General features: G+C 44.1%; 1 protein-coding gene across 2 annotated transcripts; it reads left to right on the top strand.

The window, feature by feature from the left end:
* The first annotated feature begins 1,638 nt into the window (after window positions 1–1,638).
* Mat2b (methionine adenosyltransferase 2 non-catalytic beta subunit) lies at window positions 1,639–18,929 on the top strand. 2 transcript variants are annotated; one of them, XM_087574246.1, is made up of 7 exons: window positions 1,639–1,749; window positions 7,446–7,640; window positions 12,769–12,883; window positions 13,293–13,445; window positions 15,494–15,687; window positions 17,508–17,621; window positions 18,053–18,929. In XM_087574246.1, the coding sequence occupies exons 1-7, from the start codon at window positions 1,720–1,722 to the stop codon at window positions 18,221–18,223; spliced, it is 972 nt and encodes a 323-aa protein (XP_087430372.1). In that variant the 5' UTR covers window positions 1,639–1,719; the 3' UTR covers window positions 18,224–18,929.
* Window positions 18,930–19,470: the final 541 nt, after the last annotated feature.

The following is a 19,470-nucleotide window of genomic DNA, read 5'->3' as shown; positions in this document are numbered from 1 at the left end:
TTGGGCATTGTATGTTTAGGTGGGCAATTATATCTTATCAATTGGGCCAAAGGTTATTGTGTTGTGTGTTCTTTGATATAGCGATTTAAGTGTGAGAAAGTGTGCGGCGGGCCACCACAGAGTTGGGATGTGTGTTTCTGGCATGGAAACCTGCCTTGGGAACTAGCTAGGTAGAGAGATTGCTGCCAGGCTCAGAGAGAGGCCTTTGGCAGTGTGATATGGGATGGAGCAAAGCGGGTGAGAGGCTTTGCTGACTGAGAATTAAGATATCCAGCAGATACTTTGGGGGCACTATGGTGTCGGACCTAGTGGGGGATAAAAGATACCCCTTTTATTTTTTATATTTTTACAACAACGCTTTCCAACACCCTTCCTCCAATTTTCCTTCCTCTTTCTTTCTCTTTCTTTCTTTCTTTCTTTCTCTCTCTCTCTTTCTTTCTCTTTCTTTCTTTCTTTCTCTCTTTCTCTTTCTTTCTTTCTTTCTCTCTCTTTCTTTCTTTCTCTTTCTTTCTTTCTCTCTCTCTTTCTCTCTTTCTCTCTCTTCCTTCCTTCCTTCCTTCCTCTCCCTCCCTCCCTCTCTCTCTCTCTCTCTCTCTCTCTCTCTTTTTCTTTCTTTTGGAGCTGGGGACCGAACGCAGGGCCTTGCGCTTGCTAGGCAAGTGCTCTACCACTGAGCCAAATCCCCAACCCCCTTCCTCCAATTTCTTGACCTTTGTTGGATACTTTGAATGCCTCCTACTGCTTGTCTTTGGGCCACATGTCCTCTGACTAGACTGTTCAGCTGCGCGGTGTCCCCCACCCCCACAAGATAATGGTTTTTCTGTGTAGGTCTGACACTCCATCTGTAGCCCAGGCAGGTCTGGAACTTAAAGAGATGTTGCCCTTCTGAGGGCTGGTTTAAAGGTATGTGCCACCACTCGCAGAGTGATATTTTAAAGCTCAGTTTCAATACTAGCTTCTGTTGATTTTAAAAGTAAAATTGTGCAATGCCATAAACCCAGTGTCTCAAAGCCGCAATAAGCCCAAAACGTCCTTGAAATTCCTAAAAATAGCTGTCTGTGCTTCACTCCTAGAATATGGCTGTACTTACTGATCAGCAGTATTTAATGCTTGGCTAAGTTTAAGCAAAACACAGTTAATGGAAATGACCAGAACTATATATTGTTACCACCAGAGCTTTTAAATTGGCATTTGAAATCGTTAAGCTAAAAAAAAAAAAAAAAAAAAAAAAAGGCAATGGGGAGTTTTACTGAAGTTTCCGTTACTGGAAGGTGCGAAACGTGTATAATATTTCACAACAGGAATCGATTGCTCAGTGTGCTTCCCAACCGTTTGGCTCCTTCTTGTCTTTCTACAAGAGAGAAAGTCAACAAGTTCTACCAGGGAATTGCAGGGTTGGTTTGTTTGTTTTACTTAGTTCTGCCATATGGATTTTAGTTACGGATCCTCTCTTGACTTGCAATTAAACACGAAACTTCTCATTGGGTAGTTTCAAAACTAGCAGGAGGAATCAGCGGCTAGCTTACTGCACTGTGAAAAGCTGCACGAGATTCCAGGATTGGGAAGGAAAATGCTAATTTAAAAGGTCAAGCGGAGCTGCACCTCACGTTTCTTGGCGTCCGTGTGCTCCGTGCGGGCGGAGCGAACAAAAAACCCGGCCAGAGAAGCCAGACGCCCAGATTCCTCTCGCTGCGTTTCCCCCAAAATAGTTCTGGAATCATGCCTGAGATGCCGGAGGACATGGAACAGGTAAGAGCTGGCAATTGAAGACACGGTGTCGACCCAGCGTTGCGTTTAAATCGATTCAGAACGGCTGCTACGAGCAGGAAGGGTGTAAAGAAAATAGTAGCCGGTGCCATTTATTTTCCTGTAGAAACGTAAGCTTGGGACACAGAATAAACGATCTGGGGTTTCTGACCCAGGAAACCAAACCCAGTTTGACAGAAATAAAACGTGAGGCAGAACGATAGTTACAGTCGTCCCCTTAAGTGCAACTGTGGTGAAGGTTCTGTGTAGTGAGGTTTAACCGGTGGTGCATGCTCAGGCTTTTGTCTTGTGGGGCTTGAATCTGCTAACCGGACTCGCAGTTCCAGTTTGCACTGAGATGTGACCCCCAGCGGAAGTCAGACATTGACTGTAAACATCGATCCTTTTCTTAGCAAGCAAGCTACGCCCAACTTTTTCCCCCTCGACAAGTGTCACACCGTATTTTTATATATAGGCAAGCAAACATTTCCTCACTCTCTCACAAGGTTGCTCACACTATAGTTGGGGAAATATTTGCCTCTTCCTATTGAGTAGGTTTCAGGATCCCCTCTAGGAAGAGACTACACACATCCCAAGTAGAAACTTGAAACATTCCCACTTTTTAATAAGGATGAGGAATCATGGATCTGCCCCTCCCTCGGACTTTTTCTAATTATTCTTAGAGTGTTGGGATAGCTAGACCTTTTAATAACACTAAGACTTGAATTAGGGAAAAAAAAAATCGAAAAGCCGGGTACCTCAGCCTGCCTTTGTTTTTCTCTTCCAAAGAATTACGTGAGGGAATACATTCTTAGGTGGGGGGTGGGGAGGAAGAACCATCACCTGACTCTGAGGAAAACTTTTCCCAGGGGGCAGCTTAATCTTTAGTTTAAAAATAAACCAAAAGGCTTCTGAAAATAAGGCCTTTGGGAGAAATTCAGGCAGTGATCACGCTTCGGTGCGAGTTTTGAAATCCCTTCTCGTGGGTGTCTGGGTGAGAACAGACTGTTGGGTGGAACGTGGGCGGAGAAAAAGTGTGTCCGGGCTTTTGGCACCGTAAGTTTCACGGGCTTGCCTGTTGCAGTTCTTCGGGGCTCGTGACCTGACCTGCGGGTAATTCAGATGAGAGCTGAGTCAGACCCTAGGGACTGTTGTTTCTGATTAACTTTTGAATAGCCCCACAGGGTTGGAAGAGTGCCCGGCGTTACGCCCTTCCTTGACTCCATCATTTTAAGTTTTTGCAGCTCCTCCAAGGCTTGGCTCCAGCAGTCCCCGGCAGCTGGGTCCCCTAAGTGGCATCCACAGGGCAGCCAGGACGCCTGTTAAATCCACTTAAAAGTCAACTGGGCTTGTTATCACAGTTGAGTTTCTCTTTCTGTGACTCTGAGAAAAAGCCCGAAGAACCCGCCTTTTAGAAAGTAATATTCTCTCCCACACCTTTTTATTTTTAATTAGCTAAAAATAAACGTTTCTTTAAGACTTCACAGCATATTTTCTTTTTTTAGTATTCCAGAAAAACATAGCTTCCAGAGATGTTAATGACTCAGAGCACAGAACTATTTTCAGCTTTTCTCCTTGCTTTAAACAAATTTAGGACCAGCCACACCTTGCCTAGATTGGCCATCTATTCCTGTAATCCCAGCCCTTGGGAGGGGAAGCTAGAGGATCGGAAGTTGAAGGTCTGTCTCTGAGCCCAAGGTCAGTCTGAATTTGGGACTGCCTAAAACCAACCCAATCCAGCCTTAGCTGTGCGGTGGTATCACCCTTACCTTCTTGTCTCCTAGCTACAGTTGTTTTAGTCTACTATATATAATACATGCGCGGTTGATTCTTGGGCATTGCGCAGTCTGCAAGCCTAAGCGAATCGAGTCCTTACTCCTTTACTAAGAAGGAAAAAGTAGAAGGAGAGATAAAAAAAAAAAAACAACACTCCCAAGCCCAAGGAAGCCTGCATTCATTGCTTGGCATCAGTGCCTGCGTTTAAACGTTCTGCCTCTTTAAGAACTGGCACATGGGCTGAGAGCGTCCCTTGAGGTCCCGCCCCTTTTGAATGCGTGGCTAGAGGCGGCCAATCATTAGGCGCGGCCAGGGCGGCGGAAGCCGGAAGCGGCAGCCAGGGTCGGTCTGGGCCTAGGGGAGGAGGGCCAAGGGCGCGGGCGCTGCGGCCCCTGGCTGTGCTGCACTAGAGGAGGCTGTGGTCGCGACTGAGGCGGCGCAAACACTGCGGGCATGGTGGGCCGTGAGAAGGAGCTCTCCATCCATTTCGTCCCCGGCTGCTGTCAGCTGGTGGAGGTGAGGTTCGGGGCTTCGAGCCCGGGGTGGCGCCTTTGAGTTTGTTTACCTCTCTCCCCGTAGGGCTACGCTTTGGCTGCTGCAGTCAGGGGAGCTCCCGCCGCCACCGGGGGGCTTGTTTCCATTTGAGTTCTGTATTTATCATCTTTGTCTTGTAGTCCTGGATCTTTAAGGAGAGGGGGAGAGTGACTTTTCATAAATGACGGTGTTGGAGGTATCAACTTGGCGAATTCATAGTTCGCACAGGGCACATTACTTCAGGCACTTTAAGGATGTCAGTATTTCCAACTGCTGTTAACGCTCAGGCTCACGGGTGGGAAGACAGACATCGAGTTTATTCAGTAAGGTTTGAGCAGGAATTCCAGTGGCTTGGCTCCTAGGGTTTCTGAGCCACTGTGTTTTGCATGGTATAAATTGCATGTCTGGTAAACTTTCCCCTGCGTGTTTCCAAATCTGCTTAAGGTTCCGTTGCAAGCCTTTACTGACCTACAGAATGTATCCAGCACTGTAGATGAGACTGTTAATTCCCAAACTAATGTAACTTACAGATATAAAAAGTCTACGACTTGGCCAGTTTTTTTTTTTTTAATGCAAACTTTTAACTGGGGGAAGGGGTGTGTGTTCTCGCTAGAGTTTATGGAGCCCCCATTGAGATAAAGGAACCTGGTTGAGATTAGGTAGCCTGGATTGAGAAGGTACCTCTCCATAACCTTAGGCTACAGGCAAGCCTGTAGGGCATTTTCTTAATCGGCAATTGACTGGGGGGCCTGGGCGGGGGCAGCTGGTATTGTCCTGAAATGTTTTAGAAAGCAGGCTGAGGAAGCCAGTAAGCAGTTTCCCCAAGGCCTATTTGAGCTCCTGCCTCCAGGGTCTTGTCCTAACTTCCTTCAGTGGTGAACAGTGATTACGCTAAATAGGTTTAATGTGTTTGCTAGGTTCAGTAAAAGTGGAGAGTGAGACCCTGGGTGTGCTAACTCTTGTCTGTAATCTCAGCACTCAGGGAGGTGGCAGTGGTGGGTAGATACGATTGCTTTTTATAATGGCTTTGTGTGGTATTTTGTTTTGTTTTTGTTTTTTAAAAACAGTCTCCCTGTGTATTCGTGGCTGGCTTCAAATCCTTGGGGGTAATCTGCCTGGCTTCACCTCCAGTGGATCCGGATTAATGATGCCACCACACCCAGCAGTCTTCTTCCATTAAAAAAATGGTACAGTAGCTGGGTATGGTGGCTTACGTTCAATCCCATCCCTCTGAAAGCTGAGGCAGGATGCTTTTCAGGCAAGCCAAGGATCCATAGGGTGACCCTGTTTTGAAAAAGCAAACAATAGCCAAAAAGGGCAGACAGCTGTGATTTACCTGCTGAGAGTTGGCATAGTTAATGTGGGGCAGCCTATTATCAATTCCTGTTACGAACACTGCCTGTGTGTACAATGGGGAGACGGAATTGGGCTGTTCCCACCTGAATTCCATTCCTATTAAGCATTCTGGCTGTCTTGCTTCTTAAATTCCAAGGGTGTCTAAGGATGGTAGAGAGAGTGTGAATGTGAAACTTGAAAGTGTTAAACGTGAACATGAAACTTTCTAGGTTTTGTTTTTGTTTTTTGTTTGTTTGACAGGCCAGAGCTGGTCTTGAGTTCATTGAGATCCTCCTGCTCCAGATGCTCTTTTTTTAAAATTATGCACATTTGCTAAGTGTATAGCTGTGTACCATACGTGTCTGATATCCAGAGGCCAAAAGAGGGTGACCATTCCAGGAGAGCTGGAGTTACAGGGAGTTGTGAGCCGGCAGTATGGACGCTGAGAACCCAGTTCCAGTCCTCTGCGAGAGCTATTTTATTCTCTTAGATATTTAATGTATAGGTGTGTATAGGTGTATAGGTGTTTGCCCTGTCTGTGTGTGTTCACCATGTACTCTTTAAGGTCCACAGAGGGTGCTGACTTCCCCAGGAACTGGAGTCACATACATTGTCCTTACCTGCCACATAGGTGTTGGGACTCAAGCCAGGGCTCTCCAGCCCCATCTGTTTTTTCTTTATGGTGTTTTCCTGGGTCTCCTCAATGGTATTTGTTACATGAACAGAGTTCTCTGAATCTATACTAGGCTTAGCGTGCTTTGACCCCGTTCATTTCAGCTGTGTGCGTGCGTGTGTGCGCGTGCACATATACTTTTTTTTTCCAGTACAGACTTAGGCAACTTTAACAGGAATAGGGCCTTGTGATAAAATTTGATCAAAGTTTCATCCACAGAGCTCATGCATTGTACAGGAGTGTAACTCCCTGCTGGCTGAAAACATTATTTTTAATAAGGAAGAGTTGGTTTTACTTGAGAATTTGGCAGGAAAGTATTACTTGATTTTTGGAACTTTGCCTTAGATATACAGAAATCGAATTATTCCTTAAGCAGTAATTTTAAAAATTTTCTGTGAACACAAGTATGTTTTTTCAGTGGCAACACAATTTTTTTTACTGCCTATCTATATGCCATAAGTATTTTGTGTAGGTAAATTTAGTGCTGCCTGAGAGGCATATTAGTTAACTCTATTTATTCCAAATAAACTCCTATGAAATGTTGACAGGTTTTTCAGTCCTGTCAAAATGTGACACATCATTTGAGCCCTGTGCATTTTCAGAGTATCTTAGATGTGAAACTCCTGTGGACTACTCATGGGTGATGCAATCACTTCATCACTTGATTATTATAACTTTATTCTTACTCATTCAAAAAAATTAACTCACATGCATTTGTGTTTCATCTATTTACCATATGCATGACTGGTACTCACAGAAGCCAGAAGAGGACATCAGATCCTCTGAAACAGGAGTTAAGGACAGTTGTTAGATGGAGCAACCAGTCTTTTTAGCCACTAGGCCACCTCTCCTACCCATTATTTTTTCTTTCTCTCACACACGAACTCACAGTTATATGACCAGAAGAGGGCAATCAGATCTGCAGCTTGAGCTATAGGTTTGTCCATCTTCTACAAAAGCAGTGTACTCATGAATAAATCTAGTGTCAAGGATTATTAGTGGGGACTGGAAAGATGTCTGTGGTTCAGAGTTCTGTGTGGATTTGCAGAAGACCAAGACTTAGCTCCCAGCACCTACTTGTTGGCTCACTGCCTGTAACTTCATTTCCAGGAGATTTCCGACCCTCTTCTGATCTACCCAGACAATGCATTTAGTACACACACATGCATGCAGGCAGAAGTGCTCAGACACAACAAATAATGAAACACAAACTCATTAAGCCTTGCAGTTGCTGATGCAGTTTGATTAATTTAGCTTTAAAACTGACTTTTAGGTATGTGGTATTAATTTCAAAATTTAAACATTTCAGGTATTTGGTACACAATAATGTCTTGAAGAGAATTGTTTTCAAACTGTAGCTTTACCCGCCTTGTACTTCCAGGAGGAAGTGAACATCCCTAGCCGGCGGGTTCTCATTACCGGTGCCACTGGGCTTCTTGGCAGAGCGGTTTACAAAGAGTTTCAGCAGAGCAACTGGCACGCCGTTGGCTGTGGCTTTCGCAGAGCAAGACCAAAATTCGAACAGGTGAACCTGCTGGATTCTGAGGCAGTTCATCACCTCATTCATGATTTTCAGGTATGGGTTTATATATTTGAAGTTGTATATGTTTGATCAGGAGTTGTCTGGCTTATACAGAAAGTTTTTATACAGAAAGTGCGCTTTTGCTGGCAGAAAGTGTGCTTGAAAACTGTGACCGGTTGAGCCTCCACATTGCAGAGTGTGCTTCCTTTGCATGACTTGGAGTGGTGCTTGGAGTTGGGGCCAGAGGCTGGGCAGGTGTTCTGTCCAGATCTGTATCCTCCTCCCCATCCTGCACAGCCTTGCTGGGAGGCTTGTGTTTACGCCGTGCTTTCCTTGTGATGCTTGCCATGAAGTGTTAGGGTGTTATCTGGGAACTGAGAAAAAAGGGAATATTTGGCCTTAATGCTAAGAAAGTATGGTCAGGGGAACTTCAGCAACCCGTTTGCCATAATATGAGAAAAGTTAGAGGAAAATGAAGACTTTATTCTCCTTACCATGAGATTTCAGCTTTGGTTCTCTCTAACAGTGTAATTCTGGGAGCATGAATATTAGAAACACAGGGAAACCGGATTGCAAGCTGCATGCCCAGAGTGCAGTGTATTAAGTCTGTGATGGGCCTAGGGTATTGTATTTGAAGCATCCCATATTCTGTACATTCAAGTTTGAAAACAGATCTTAGATTATGCCTCCTTGAGCAATTTTTGAGAAAATTGGGTGTGTGGGCAATTCTTTGTCTCTTTCTCTCTCTCTCTCTCTCTCTCTCTCTCTCTCTCTCTGCCCCCCACCCCCATTCTCTCTCGTTCTGGTTTATTTTTATTTTCTGTGTATGGGTGTTTTGCCTGCATATGTGTGTATGTGATAGTGTCAGATCCCCTGCAACTACAGAGAGTTCTGAACTGCCGTGTGGGTTGGGAACTGAACCTGAATCCTCTGGAAGAGCAGCCAGTGCTTTTAGCCACTGAACTCTGTTTTCCAGCCTCTGAATCTGGAGCTATAAATGGTTGTTAGTTAGCCATGTGAGTTCCAGCCTCCAGCACACAGACCTTTAACACCTACCTTAGCTCTTGCTCTGTTGTTCGTGCATTTTAAAAAACAAAACAAAACAAAACAAAACAAAAAAACCAAAAAACCTTTTCTTTAGAAAATCTCTGCATCCCTAGGTTTCGATATCAGGCCCTTTAAATGTGTGTCTTGCTTAGCTGTGAAGACCTTGTTATTTACTGATGTGTTGTGGTTAGTTCTCAACTTTACAGGAGCCAGAGTCTTCTGTAAAGAGAGGATTTCAGTTGGCAAAATGCCACTAGCACACTGGTCCATGGGGCATTTTGTATTTAGTATAACTGAGTGAGCCTGAGTTACTTATGAAAGCAGGCTGAGCGTGCCGTGGGGAACAAGCCTGTGAGCAGAGTTCATCCATTGCCTTGCTACTAGTCCCTGCTTTGACTTTCTTCAGTGGTGTAGGAAGTTGGAGTGTAAGTAATAAGCCATTTCTTCAAGTTGCTTTTGATCCACAGTAATAGAAACATAGCTAAGGCATGGGCTTTCTGCTTTTATGGTCACGTGGTCATATGGTTTCCATAAATAGCTGATTCTTATTAAATGAGTGGAGAAAAAGCTTGAATTTATGAATTTAACTCGCAACTGATACTACTTGCCTTTTGTCATGAGTTTAGTAAATGATAGGGGTGGGGCGTAGCATTGTGGCAGAACACTTAGCAGTCTGTAGGGCCTGGGGTGGGATGAGTAAGTCGCAGTAGTCTGTCCATTGTGGCTTTCATAGCACATTGGGATAGAGGCTTTTTTTAATTATAGGTAATTACTAATAGGTTTTTCTGCACTTTTGTCTCAGGATTACTAAGTTGTTTTTACTTTGGCTAGGAATGTAGCTCAGGGGTCCACGTACCTGGCTAGCATGTGATGTGCAAAGATCTGAGATCTCTAGCACTGCCCCTAAAAAAGCATATATAACAACAAAATTAGTTGTTCTTCCCTTTGCAGAGTGTGTGTGTGTGTGTGTGTGTGTGTGTGTGTGGTGATGGTGGTGGTGGTGGTTTTTCTTTTTTTCTTTTGAAAAAGGAAGTTTAACAACTGTATTAATGGTGGTGGTCCACACCTTTAGTTCAGCACTTTACGGACAGAGGCAAGGCGTGTGAATATCTGAGTTCCAGGACAGCTAGGGCTACTTTAGAAAACAGGAAAAAAATGAGTGAAATAAAAGGAAAACAAGCAAACCGGATCTATTGTTAATGAAGGCCTCTCCTTCCTCTGAGGTACTGTAAGGAAGCCATGGTTCTCCCTTCTCTCCATTTTGTGAGGTGTACTGTAAGGAAGCCGTGGTTCTCCGTTCTCTCCATTTTGTGAGATAGTGTAAGGAAGCCGTGGTTCTCCGTTCTCTCTTCCTCTGTTCTCTCTTCCTCTGAGGTACTGTAAGGAAGCCATGGTTCTCTGTTCTCTCCTTCCTCTGAGGTACTGTAAGGAAGCCGTGGTTCTCTCTTCCTCTGAGGTACTGTAAGGAAGCCATGGTTCTCTGTTCTCTCCATTTTGTGAGGTACTGTAAGGAAGCCGTGGTTCTCCCTTCTCTCCTTCCTGTGAGGTACTGTAAGGAAGCCGTGGTTCTCCCTTCTCTCCTTCCTGTGAGGTACTGTAAGGAAGCCGTGGTTCTCTGTTCTCCCTTCCTCTGAGGTACTGTAAGGAAGCCGTGGTTCTCTGTTCTCTCCATTTTGTGAGATAGTGTAAGGAAGCCGTGGTTCTCTGTTCTCTCCTTCCTCTGAGGTACTGTAAGGAAGCCGTGGTTCTCTGTTCTCTCTTCCTCTGAGGTACTGTAAGGAAGCCGTGGTTCTCTGTTCTCTCCATTTTGTGAGGTACTGTAAGGAAGCCGTGGTTCTCTGTTCTCTCCTTCCTGTGAGGTACTGTAAGGAAGCCGTGGTTCTCTGTTCTCTCCTTCCTCTGAGGTACTGTAAGGAAGCCGTGGTTCTCCGTTCTCTCCTTCCTATGAGGTACTGTAAGGAAGCCGTGGTTCTCCCTTCTCTCCTTCCTGTGAGGTACTGTAAGGAAGCCGTGGTTCTCTGTTCTCTCCTTCCTCTGAGGTACTGTAAGGAAGCCGTGGTTCTCTGTTCTCTCCTTCCTCTGAGGTACTGTAAGGAAGCCGTGGTTCTCTGTTCTCTCCTTCCTCTGAGGTACTGTAAGGAAGCCGTGGTTCTCTGTTCTCTCCTTCCTCTGAGGTACTGTAAGGAAGCCATGGTTCTCTGTTCTCTCCTTCCTGTGAGGTACTGTAAGGAAGCCGTGGTTCTCTGTTCTCTCCTTCCTGTGAGGTACTGTAAGGAAGCCGTGGTTCTCTGTTCTCTCCTTCCTGTGAGGTACTGTAAGGAAGCCGTGGTTCTCCGTTCTCTCTTCCTCTGAGGTACTGTAAGGAAGCCATGGTTCTCTGTTCTCTCTTCCTCTGAGGTACTGTAAGGAAGCCGTGGTTCTCCCTTCCTCTGAGGTACTGTAAGGAAGCCGTGGTTCTCCCTTCCTCTGAGGTACTGTAAGGAAGCCATGGTTCTCCGTTCTCTCCTTCCTCTGAGGTACTGTAAGGAAGCCATGGTTCTCCCTTCTCTCTTCCTCTGAGGTACTGTAAGGAAGCCGTGGTTCTCTGTTCTCTCCTTCCTGTGAGGTACTGTAAGGAAGCCGTGGTTCTCTCCTTCCTCTGAGGTACTGTAAGGAAGCCATGGTTCTCCGTTCTCTCCTTCCTCTGAGGTACTGTAAGGAAGCCATGGTTCTCCGTTCTCTCCTTCCTCTGAGGTACTGTAAGGAAGCCATGGTTCTCTGTTCTCCCTTCCTCTGAGGTACTGTAAGGAAGCCGTGGTTCTCTGTTCTCTCCATTTTGTGAGATAGTGTAAGGAAGCCGTGGTTCTCTGTTCTCTCCTTCCTCTGAGGTACTGTAAGGAAGCCGTGGTTCTCTGTTCTTCCTCTGAGGTACTGTAAGGAAGCCGTGGTTCTCTGTTCTCTCCTTCCTGTGAGGTACTGTAAGGAAGCCGTGGTTCTCTGTTCTCTCCTTCCTGTGAGGTACTGTAAGGAAGCCGTGGTTCTCTGTTCTCCCTTCCTCTGAGGTACTGTAAGGAAGCCGTGGTTCTCTGTTCTCTCCATTTTGTGAGATAGTGTAAGGAAGCCGTGGTTCTCTGTTCTCTCCTTCCTCTGAGGTACTGTAAGGAAGCCGTGGTTCTCTGTTCTCTCTTCCTCTGAGGTACTGTAAGGAAGCCGTGGTTCTCTGTTCTCTCCATTTTGTGAGATAGTGTAAGGAAGCCGTGGTTCTCTGTTCTCTCCTTCCTCTGAGGTACTGTAAGGAAGCCGTGGTTCTCTGTTCTCTCTTCCTCTGAGGTACTGTAAGGAAGCCGTGGTTCTCTGTTCTCTCCATTTTGTGAGGTACTGTAAGGAAGCCGTGGTTCTCTGTTCTCTCTTCCTCTGAGGTACTGTAAGGAAGCCGTGGTTCTCTGTTCTCTCTTCCTCTGAGGTACTGTAAGGAAGCCGTGGTTCTCTGTTCTCTCCATTTTGTGAGGTACTGTAAGGAAGCCGTGGTTCTCTGTTCTCTCCTTCCTGTGAGGTACTGTAAGGAAGCCATGGTTCTCTGTTCTCCCTTCCTCTGAGGTACTGTAAGGAAGCCGTGGTTCTCTGTTCTCTCCATTTTGTGAGATAGTGTAAGGAAGCCGTGGTTCTCTGTTCTCTCCTTCCTCTGAGGTACTGTAAGGAAGCCGTGGTTCTCTGTTCTCTCTTCCTCTGAGGTACTGTAAGGAAGCCGTGGTTCTCTGTTCTCTCCATTTTGTGAGATAGTGTAAGGAAGCCGTGGTTCTCTGTTCTCTCTTCCTCTGAGGTACTGTAAGGAAGCCGTGGTTCTCTGTTCTCTCCATTTTGTGAGGTACTGTAAGGAAGCCGTGGTTCTCTGTTCTCTCTTCCTCTGAGGTACTGTAAGGAAGCCGTGGTTCTCTGTTCTCTCCATTTTGTGAGGTACTGTAAGGAAGCCATGGTTCTCCGTTCTCTCCTTCCTCTGAGGTACTGTAAGGAAGCCATGGTTCTCCGTTCTCTCCTTCCTCTGAGGTACTGTAAGGAAGCCATGGTTCTCTGTTCTCCCTTCCTCTGAGGTACTGTAAGGAAGCCGTGGTTCTCTGTTCTCTCCATTTTGTGTTAAAACTCAGTGTTTGACTTCCAGCCTCACGTCATAGTGCACTGTGCTGCAGAGAGAAGACCAGATGTTGTTGAGAGTCAGCCAGATGCTGCTTCCCAGCTGAATGTGGGTGCCTCTGGGAACTTAGCAAAGGAGGCAGGTAATGCTGTATTATGACTGGAATTTTTTTCAAGACATTTATTTTATGTCCATGCATTCATATGGTACATGTATGATGTATGGCTGTGCACCATATACATGCCTGGTATCCTTGGGGCCCAGAAGAGGGCTTCGGATTCCCTGGAACTGGAGCTGCAGATGGTTCTGAATATCCGTGTGGGGTCTAGGAACCAGATCTCGGTCCTCTTGAAGAGCAGCCAGTGCACTGCTTTTAGGTGCTGAACCATCTCCCCAGCCTCCTTCACTGTTTTTTTTTTTTTTTAAGTTGAAAGTTTTGTAGCTGTCTTACATGTGGTTTTGTTCATTTTAGGGAAGACAAAGCAAAACATGAGACACACAAAACATTCCATGCAAAAGTAATGCAGTGGGTTTATCTTTTCTTTCTGTAGCTGCAATTGGAGCATTTCTCATCTACATTAGCTCAGATTATGTGTTTGATGGCACAAATCCCCCTTACACAGAAGAAGATATACCAAGTCCCCTGAATCTGTACGGAAAAACAAAGTTAGATGGAGAAAAGGCGGTCCTGGAGAATAATTTAGGTAAGATTCGGCACCCTTAACCTCTGATCATTTTTGAAGACCGTTTTATTGTTCATGAGGAAATGTGTTCCTAATTTATTAAAAATATCCAGAATTGGTGTGTATGTCGGGATGTTGCGTTTTATATTCCCAAATCCCAGAACTTGGAAGCTGAGGCAGGAGTTTTAGGATAGCCTGGGCTATATAGTGAGCTCTTTTCTCTCCTCTTCTAATTAAAGAAAAGGAAGCAGGGGCTATAGGTTACTAGAAATGAGACAGTATGGGTAGGTGAGGTAGGTCAGTAGGTAAAAGTGATTGTCACCAAGCTGATGACACGAGTTCATTTCCAGTCATGTGGTGGAAGGAGAGAGCCAGCTCCCTGCAAGTTGTCCTCTGATTTTCACACAAGTACACACACACACACACACACACACACACACACACACACACACACACACACGTAATAACATTTTTTGAGGTATTCTACACCATCCTTTTCTTTTTTCCCCATGTATGTTTATGACTACACATGTCTATATAAAAATAATTTATTTAAACATAATAAGAAATTCTAAACTGGAAACATGAAATCTCTCCTGTGTTGATTCCTCGGGAAGACAAGCACAAAATGGTTCTTGAATAGGAATTTTTGTATAATATTTATTCAAGAGTTTCTGTTTTGATCCATACTCTTGACTTTCTTCCCACATCTTTGCTTCTCATTATATGTGGTACCAGCTCTGCCATGGCTTCCTCCTGTCTGTGGAAGTACCATGCTCAACTTAATTTCTATCTGTGGCATCATCATGCTCAATGTCATGACCCCTGTGGATGCCAGTGCCTTACATCATAGAGAACTCCTGACAACCGACCACCAGCTTGTGATGCCCTCCCTGCAGGCATTTAACTTATCAGAGTCTTTGGTTTGTGATGCTCTGACTCAGTGGTAGAGTACATGCTGGGTGTGTCTGGGGCCCAGAGTTAAATATGCGGTGCATCCAGACAAAGTACATCATGAATGAACCATCAACCCTGTAGAAGTCTCCTTAGTGCCAGCCTCTTCCTTGCTTTGCTTCATCACAATTCCCAGTTCTTTATAAAGAACTGCAGTTCATTTCTCACAATTGTGAGGCTGGGAAATCCCACATCCAACAGCCAGCAGGTATGGTAAAGGCCTCGTTCCAGCTTGGCCTCAGAGAACCCAACCAGATGGCCCCCATTAAGCTCTTTCATAGTGGTGTCTTCATGACCTAAACATTCCCCTAACACATTTCTCTGTGCCAACACATACACACAGACCAACATGACACCCCGCCAACACACACACACACACACACCCTTTTGGACTACGAATTACATTTTACTATATAACTTTTGGTGCAGCATTGAAACCCTAACTAGACCTTTGTTTACTTGCTCAGTAATTAGAAAAGAAAATACATGTCTTAAAGTGCTAATAATCCAAAGACTAACCCCTCACCTTGGACCAGTATAAAATTGAATTCTGAATAATTCTTCCAAGGTTGTAAGAGTATGAGCACTCAACCCTACCCCCAGATTGATCAGTGTGTGTATACTTGGCTACATTCAGTGATGAATCAGTCATCAAACTCTTGGTTGTGTATCTTCAAAGGACCACAGTGTCGTTTCCATAATCACAGTGTGCTTACACAGTCAGGAGGAAAACTTACACTGATGTACTCGTGCTGTCAAATGTGTAGCCTGTAGAGGCAGCCTCCCACTGGGTCCTAAATTGTTCTTGAGTGCTATTGTCTTCATTTGACCATCAGTCACGAGTGTTCATTTCACTTGGTTGACCAGATAGGCTCTATTTATAATGGCCATGATAACAAATTAGATAAAAGTCTCTATATGACAGAAGGTACATAAAATACTCATGATTATCTTTTAAGTTCATTCAGTATGAGCTTCTACTTACCATCCTAGTAATTTTTATTAAAAGGTAAGGTTTCTACTCTTCTACTGTTTAAGTCCACACAATTTCTCTTAACACCGAAATTTGGAAATGTATGAGCCAGCCATACAAGACCTTCATGTATTGTCCCTAGGGGCTGCTGTGTTGAGAATTCCTGTTCTGTATGGGGAGGTTGAAAAGCTTGAAGAAAGTGCCGTGACTGTTATGTTCGACAAGGTGCAGTTCAGCAATAAGTCAGCGAACATGGACCATTGGCAGCAGAGATTCCCCACACATGTGAAAGACGTAGCCAGTGTGTGCCGGCAGCTGGCAGAGAAGAGGATGCTGGTGAGTGTTGAGAGAGGGACCCTGACTTCTGTCTTGGTGAAAGGTCTGCTACTCTTGCGTGTTTGGACTTACGTGGACATAGATTATCATAGACTGAAAGTTGAACTTATTTTAAAAATACTTTAATTGTTATGTGCGTTGATGTTTTGCCTGAATGTATGTCTGTGTGCCGGTGTCAGATCCTATGGAACTGGAGTTACAGACAGTTGTGAGCTGCCTTGTGGTTGCTGGGAGTTGAACTTGGGTCTTCTAGAAGAGCAGCTAGTGCTCTTAACTACTGAACCATCTCATCTCTCCAGCCCCTAGACATGCGTTTTAAAAGTAGAACATGAAACAAAAGCAAGTTATACAGAGTAGAGGCTTCAGAGTAGTCATGAGGTTTGTATGCAGGAAATAAATTCAAACACAGAGTCCCGTCTCTGTCTTCCTAATGCTAGGATTAAAGACCTAGTGGATTAACTACACACAGCTCAAGTTCTTGGTTTTGTTTTGCTTCTCTGTTTTATATTATGCATGTGTGTGTCTTCATGAACTTGTTTGCACCACATGTGTACAAGTGTTGAAGGAAGCCAGAAACCATTGAGTCCTTGGGAACTGAACCTAGGTCCTCTTCAAGGAACAGTAAGCACTCTTAAACACTTAGCCATCTTCCAGCCCAGAGTGAGAATTAATTTTAAACATTTGGGGAAGTTGGCACTGAATACAATATTCATAAAAAGATTAGGAAGTGTTTAATTCAGAGTACTAATAATGCTGGCTACAGTGTGACTACAGCTTTTGCTGTATGAAAATTATGCCAGTGTATGTAGTGGATAAACTGGCCCCTTTGTGTAATAGGTGGAAGGCAAATGTCAACACCAGACATTGCCCTTTGACCTCCACGAACATGCTGGGGCATGCACACCTGAGTGCACGTGCATACACACACACACACACACACACACACACACACACACACACACACCTTCTACTATAGAAGGAACTTTGTGAAATCTGTTAAAAAAACAACGCAGCAACACTGAAAATGATTATCAAAGCACGGCATTATTTAACTATTCGTTCATCTCTTAGGGTTTCGTGGGACAAGGCTTTTTATTGCCTATTGCCCAGGGTGACCTCCCATCCAAGGCTGCTGTTCTGTCTCAGCTTCCCCAAATGCTGGGATTACTGGTGTGTGTTATTGTGCTTATTTGGTTCATTTCAAAATGAACCAAATGGCTGAGCTTGGTGATGCACACTTGTAATACAGCATTTGAGACAGAGGAAAGAGGGTCCCTGCTGAGTCTGTGTACTGAGTTCAGGCCAGCCAAGGTTACTTAGCAAAGCTCAGCCTAAAACAAAATATGTGGAACTGTGGATGTTCAGACGGTAGAGTGCTTGCCTAGTAGCATGCACAGAGACCTGTGTTGAATCTTTGCACCCCATAAGCCCCGAGTGGTGGTGCACACCCGTGCTCCCTGAGCTGGCGAAGCTGGGGGTGAGCCCCAGCTACAAGTTCACTTGGAGGATAGCCTTGGCTATGTGGTATCCTGTCTCAGAACAATGTTACATGTTTGATTCCACCTTAGAATAATTTAAAATGATCACTAAAATTAGTCACTGTCTATAAATTGGAGCTATTTGTGTTTTTTCAAAATGTTTTTAATATCTATAAATTGCCTTTAGTGTCAGAATATTTGTGGACATTTGAATTTAGGTATTTTGAAGAGAATATTTCAAAAAAGTAGGTATTCTTGGACCTATAAAATTAACTTCCTGTCAAACCTTACTATTTGGAAGCAGAACTGTGAAACTGTTTTGTTTTTCCTTGTAATTGTTAGGATCCATCCATTAAGGGAACCTTTCACTGGTCTGGCAATGAGCAGATGACCAAGTATGAAATGGCGTGTGCAATTGCAGATGCCTTCAACCTCCCCAGCAGCCACTTACGACCTGTAAGTCTTGACTCCTGCCTCCTGCCTTCTTAAGGCTGCTGTGTTTGCTGATAACACTTTTCTCTTTTACACAGCTAGTCAAAATGAACTTGGCTTGGATCTTAACTGTACCTGGTGGTAAATTATCCCTAAAGATGAAATGTATAGAGAAGCATGGATGGGGCTAGTGAGCTGGCTGGGCGGGGGTGGGGGTGGGGACACGGACCAGCTCCAAAGCCTGACAACCTGAATCCATCCACATGCTGGGGGGTGACACACTGAGTACTGTCTGCAGATAACTCATGCAGGACACACTGTGTCTTGATGGGGCATGCTTTTTTTTCTGATCTGAAAAATATCAGTTTTCTGGCACTAACGGAAAACTGAAATAAAGTTATCAAGCCTCAAGATGCTACTTCCTTTGTCATGATGTGTTTTGTTTTTCCTTATAGATTACTGACAGCCCTGTCATAGGAGCACAACGCCCCAAAAATGCTCAGCTTGATTGCTCCAAATTGGAGACCTTGGGCATTGGCCAGCGGACACCATTTCGAATTGGAATCAAAGAATCACTCTGGCCTTTCCTCATCGACAAGAGATGGAGACAGACTGTCTTTCATTAGTTTACATGTTGTGTATTTTTTTAAGTGAAAAGTATAGTATGTGGCACTTTTTCAAGAATAAAGGAAATAGTTTTGTATGAGTACTCCTTAATTGTGACACATGATCCTTCAGGTAAATGATGCTGTTGCACTAGGGGAGCGTTGGACCGACTGAGGGCAGTCAGGACTTTCTGTTGATTGTTTTGTTCTGGCTTACCTTGCTACACAAGTAATATAAATTATGATCTGTAATGTTCAGGGGTGGGGTAAACAGACTGTTAGACTTTGGATGAAATGCTTTGTTCATTCCTACAACTTCCTTTTTTGCTGTTTTGTTTGTTAGCTCTTGTATATTGATAGTTTCAATGTGTGTGGAATCATATGAAAATCATCGGTGTTCATTATTCGCTTTGCTTTGCTTGAGCCCAGATCAAAATGCTTGGAGAAAAGAAACTTTATTTTTGCAACTGTAAGTATGGTTTTTAAATGCTTGATTCTTTAATGTGTTATGTATATCAGAACTTGTATAGCCTGATGCCTCCTTCATAGCACCGTGTGACAAACACTTGAGAGAGTGCACGTGTGTGTATTTTTTTAATATAAATACATATATATGTCTCTTTCCTTCTATCTCACTAAGTGACGTTTCATACATGTGGTTATAATAATGAGCCTTGTAAGTCTTTTGACCACTTCTCAATAATAATAAATACTTGCTGGCATGTAACACTTCGGCCTCTTTTGTATTGCTTTCTCTTTAGTGCTAGGACTGCTGGATATGGTATTGCCCATCCTCAGTCGCTTCAGAAGCAGTCCAGCCTGGTTTAAATATCAAGTATCAGGCAAGCCAGGGCTATATAGTGAGACCTTGTCTCAAGAAAGTAAGTAAATATGAGGACTAACTGTAAACCAATCATTCTCTAGTTTTAGTTTGTCAGTTACATACTTGTAATATCAGCATGCAATATCAGTGTAATGTCAGTGTGACATAAGTGGACACTGATGAACTTAACTGAAATCTAGGAGTCTTTTTGTACCAACTGATTAGAAACAACTCTATGATCTTGTCCTGTCTTCCAGGTAGGAAGTGCTGTCAGGAGGATGTTCAGTATCTTACGTTTCTCATCTGCACTGTCATTTTCAGATGACCGTAGCGTCAACACTGTCTTAACTTTTTAAAAGTTTAGTAAGAATTTGGGAATTAGAGTAGGTCCTATTTGGACCATTTGGTTACAGCAGCAGTCTCCATAATGCACTGTATTTTGGAA

Source organism: Rattus norvegicus, chromosome 10, assembly GCF_021556685.1.
Source record: "Rattus norvegicus strain SHRSP/BbbUtx chromosome 10, alternate assembly SHRSP_T2T, whole genome shotgun sequence".
NCBI classification, from domain to species: domain Eukaryota; kingdom Metazoa; phylum Chordata; class Mammalia; order Rodentia; family Muridae; genus Rattus; species Rattus norvegicus.
The sequence above is the reverse complement of the archived record's forward strand: the minus strand, read 5'-3'. Positions and strand labels throughout refer to the sequence as shown.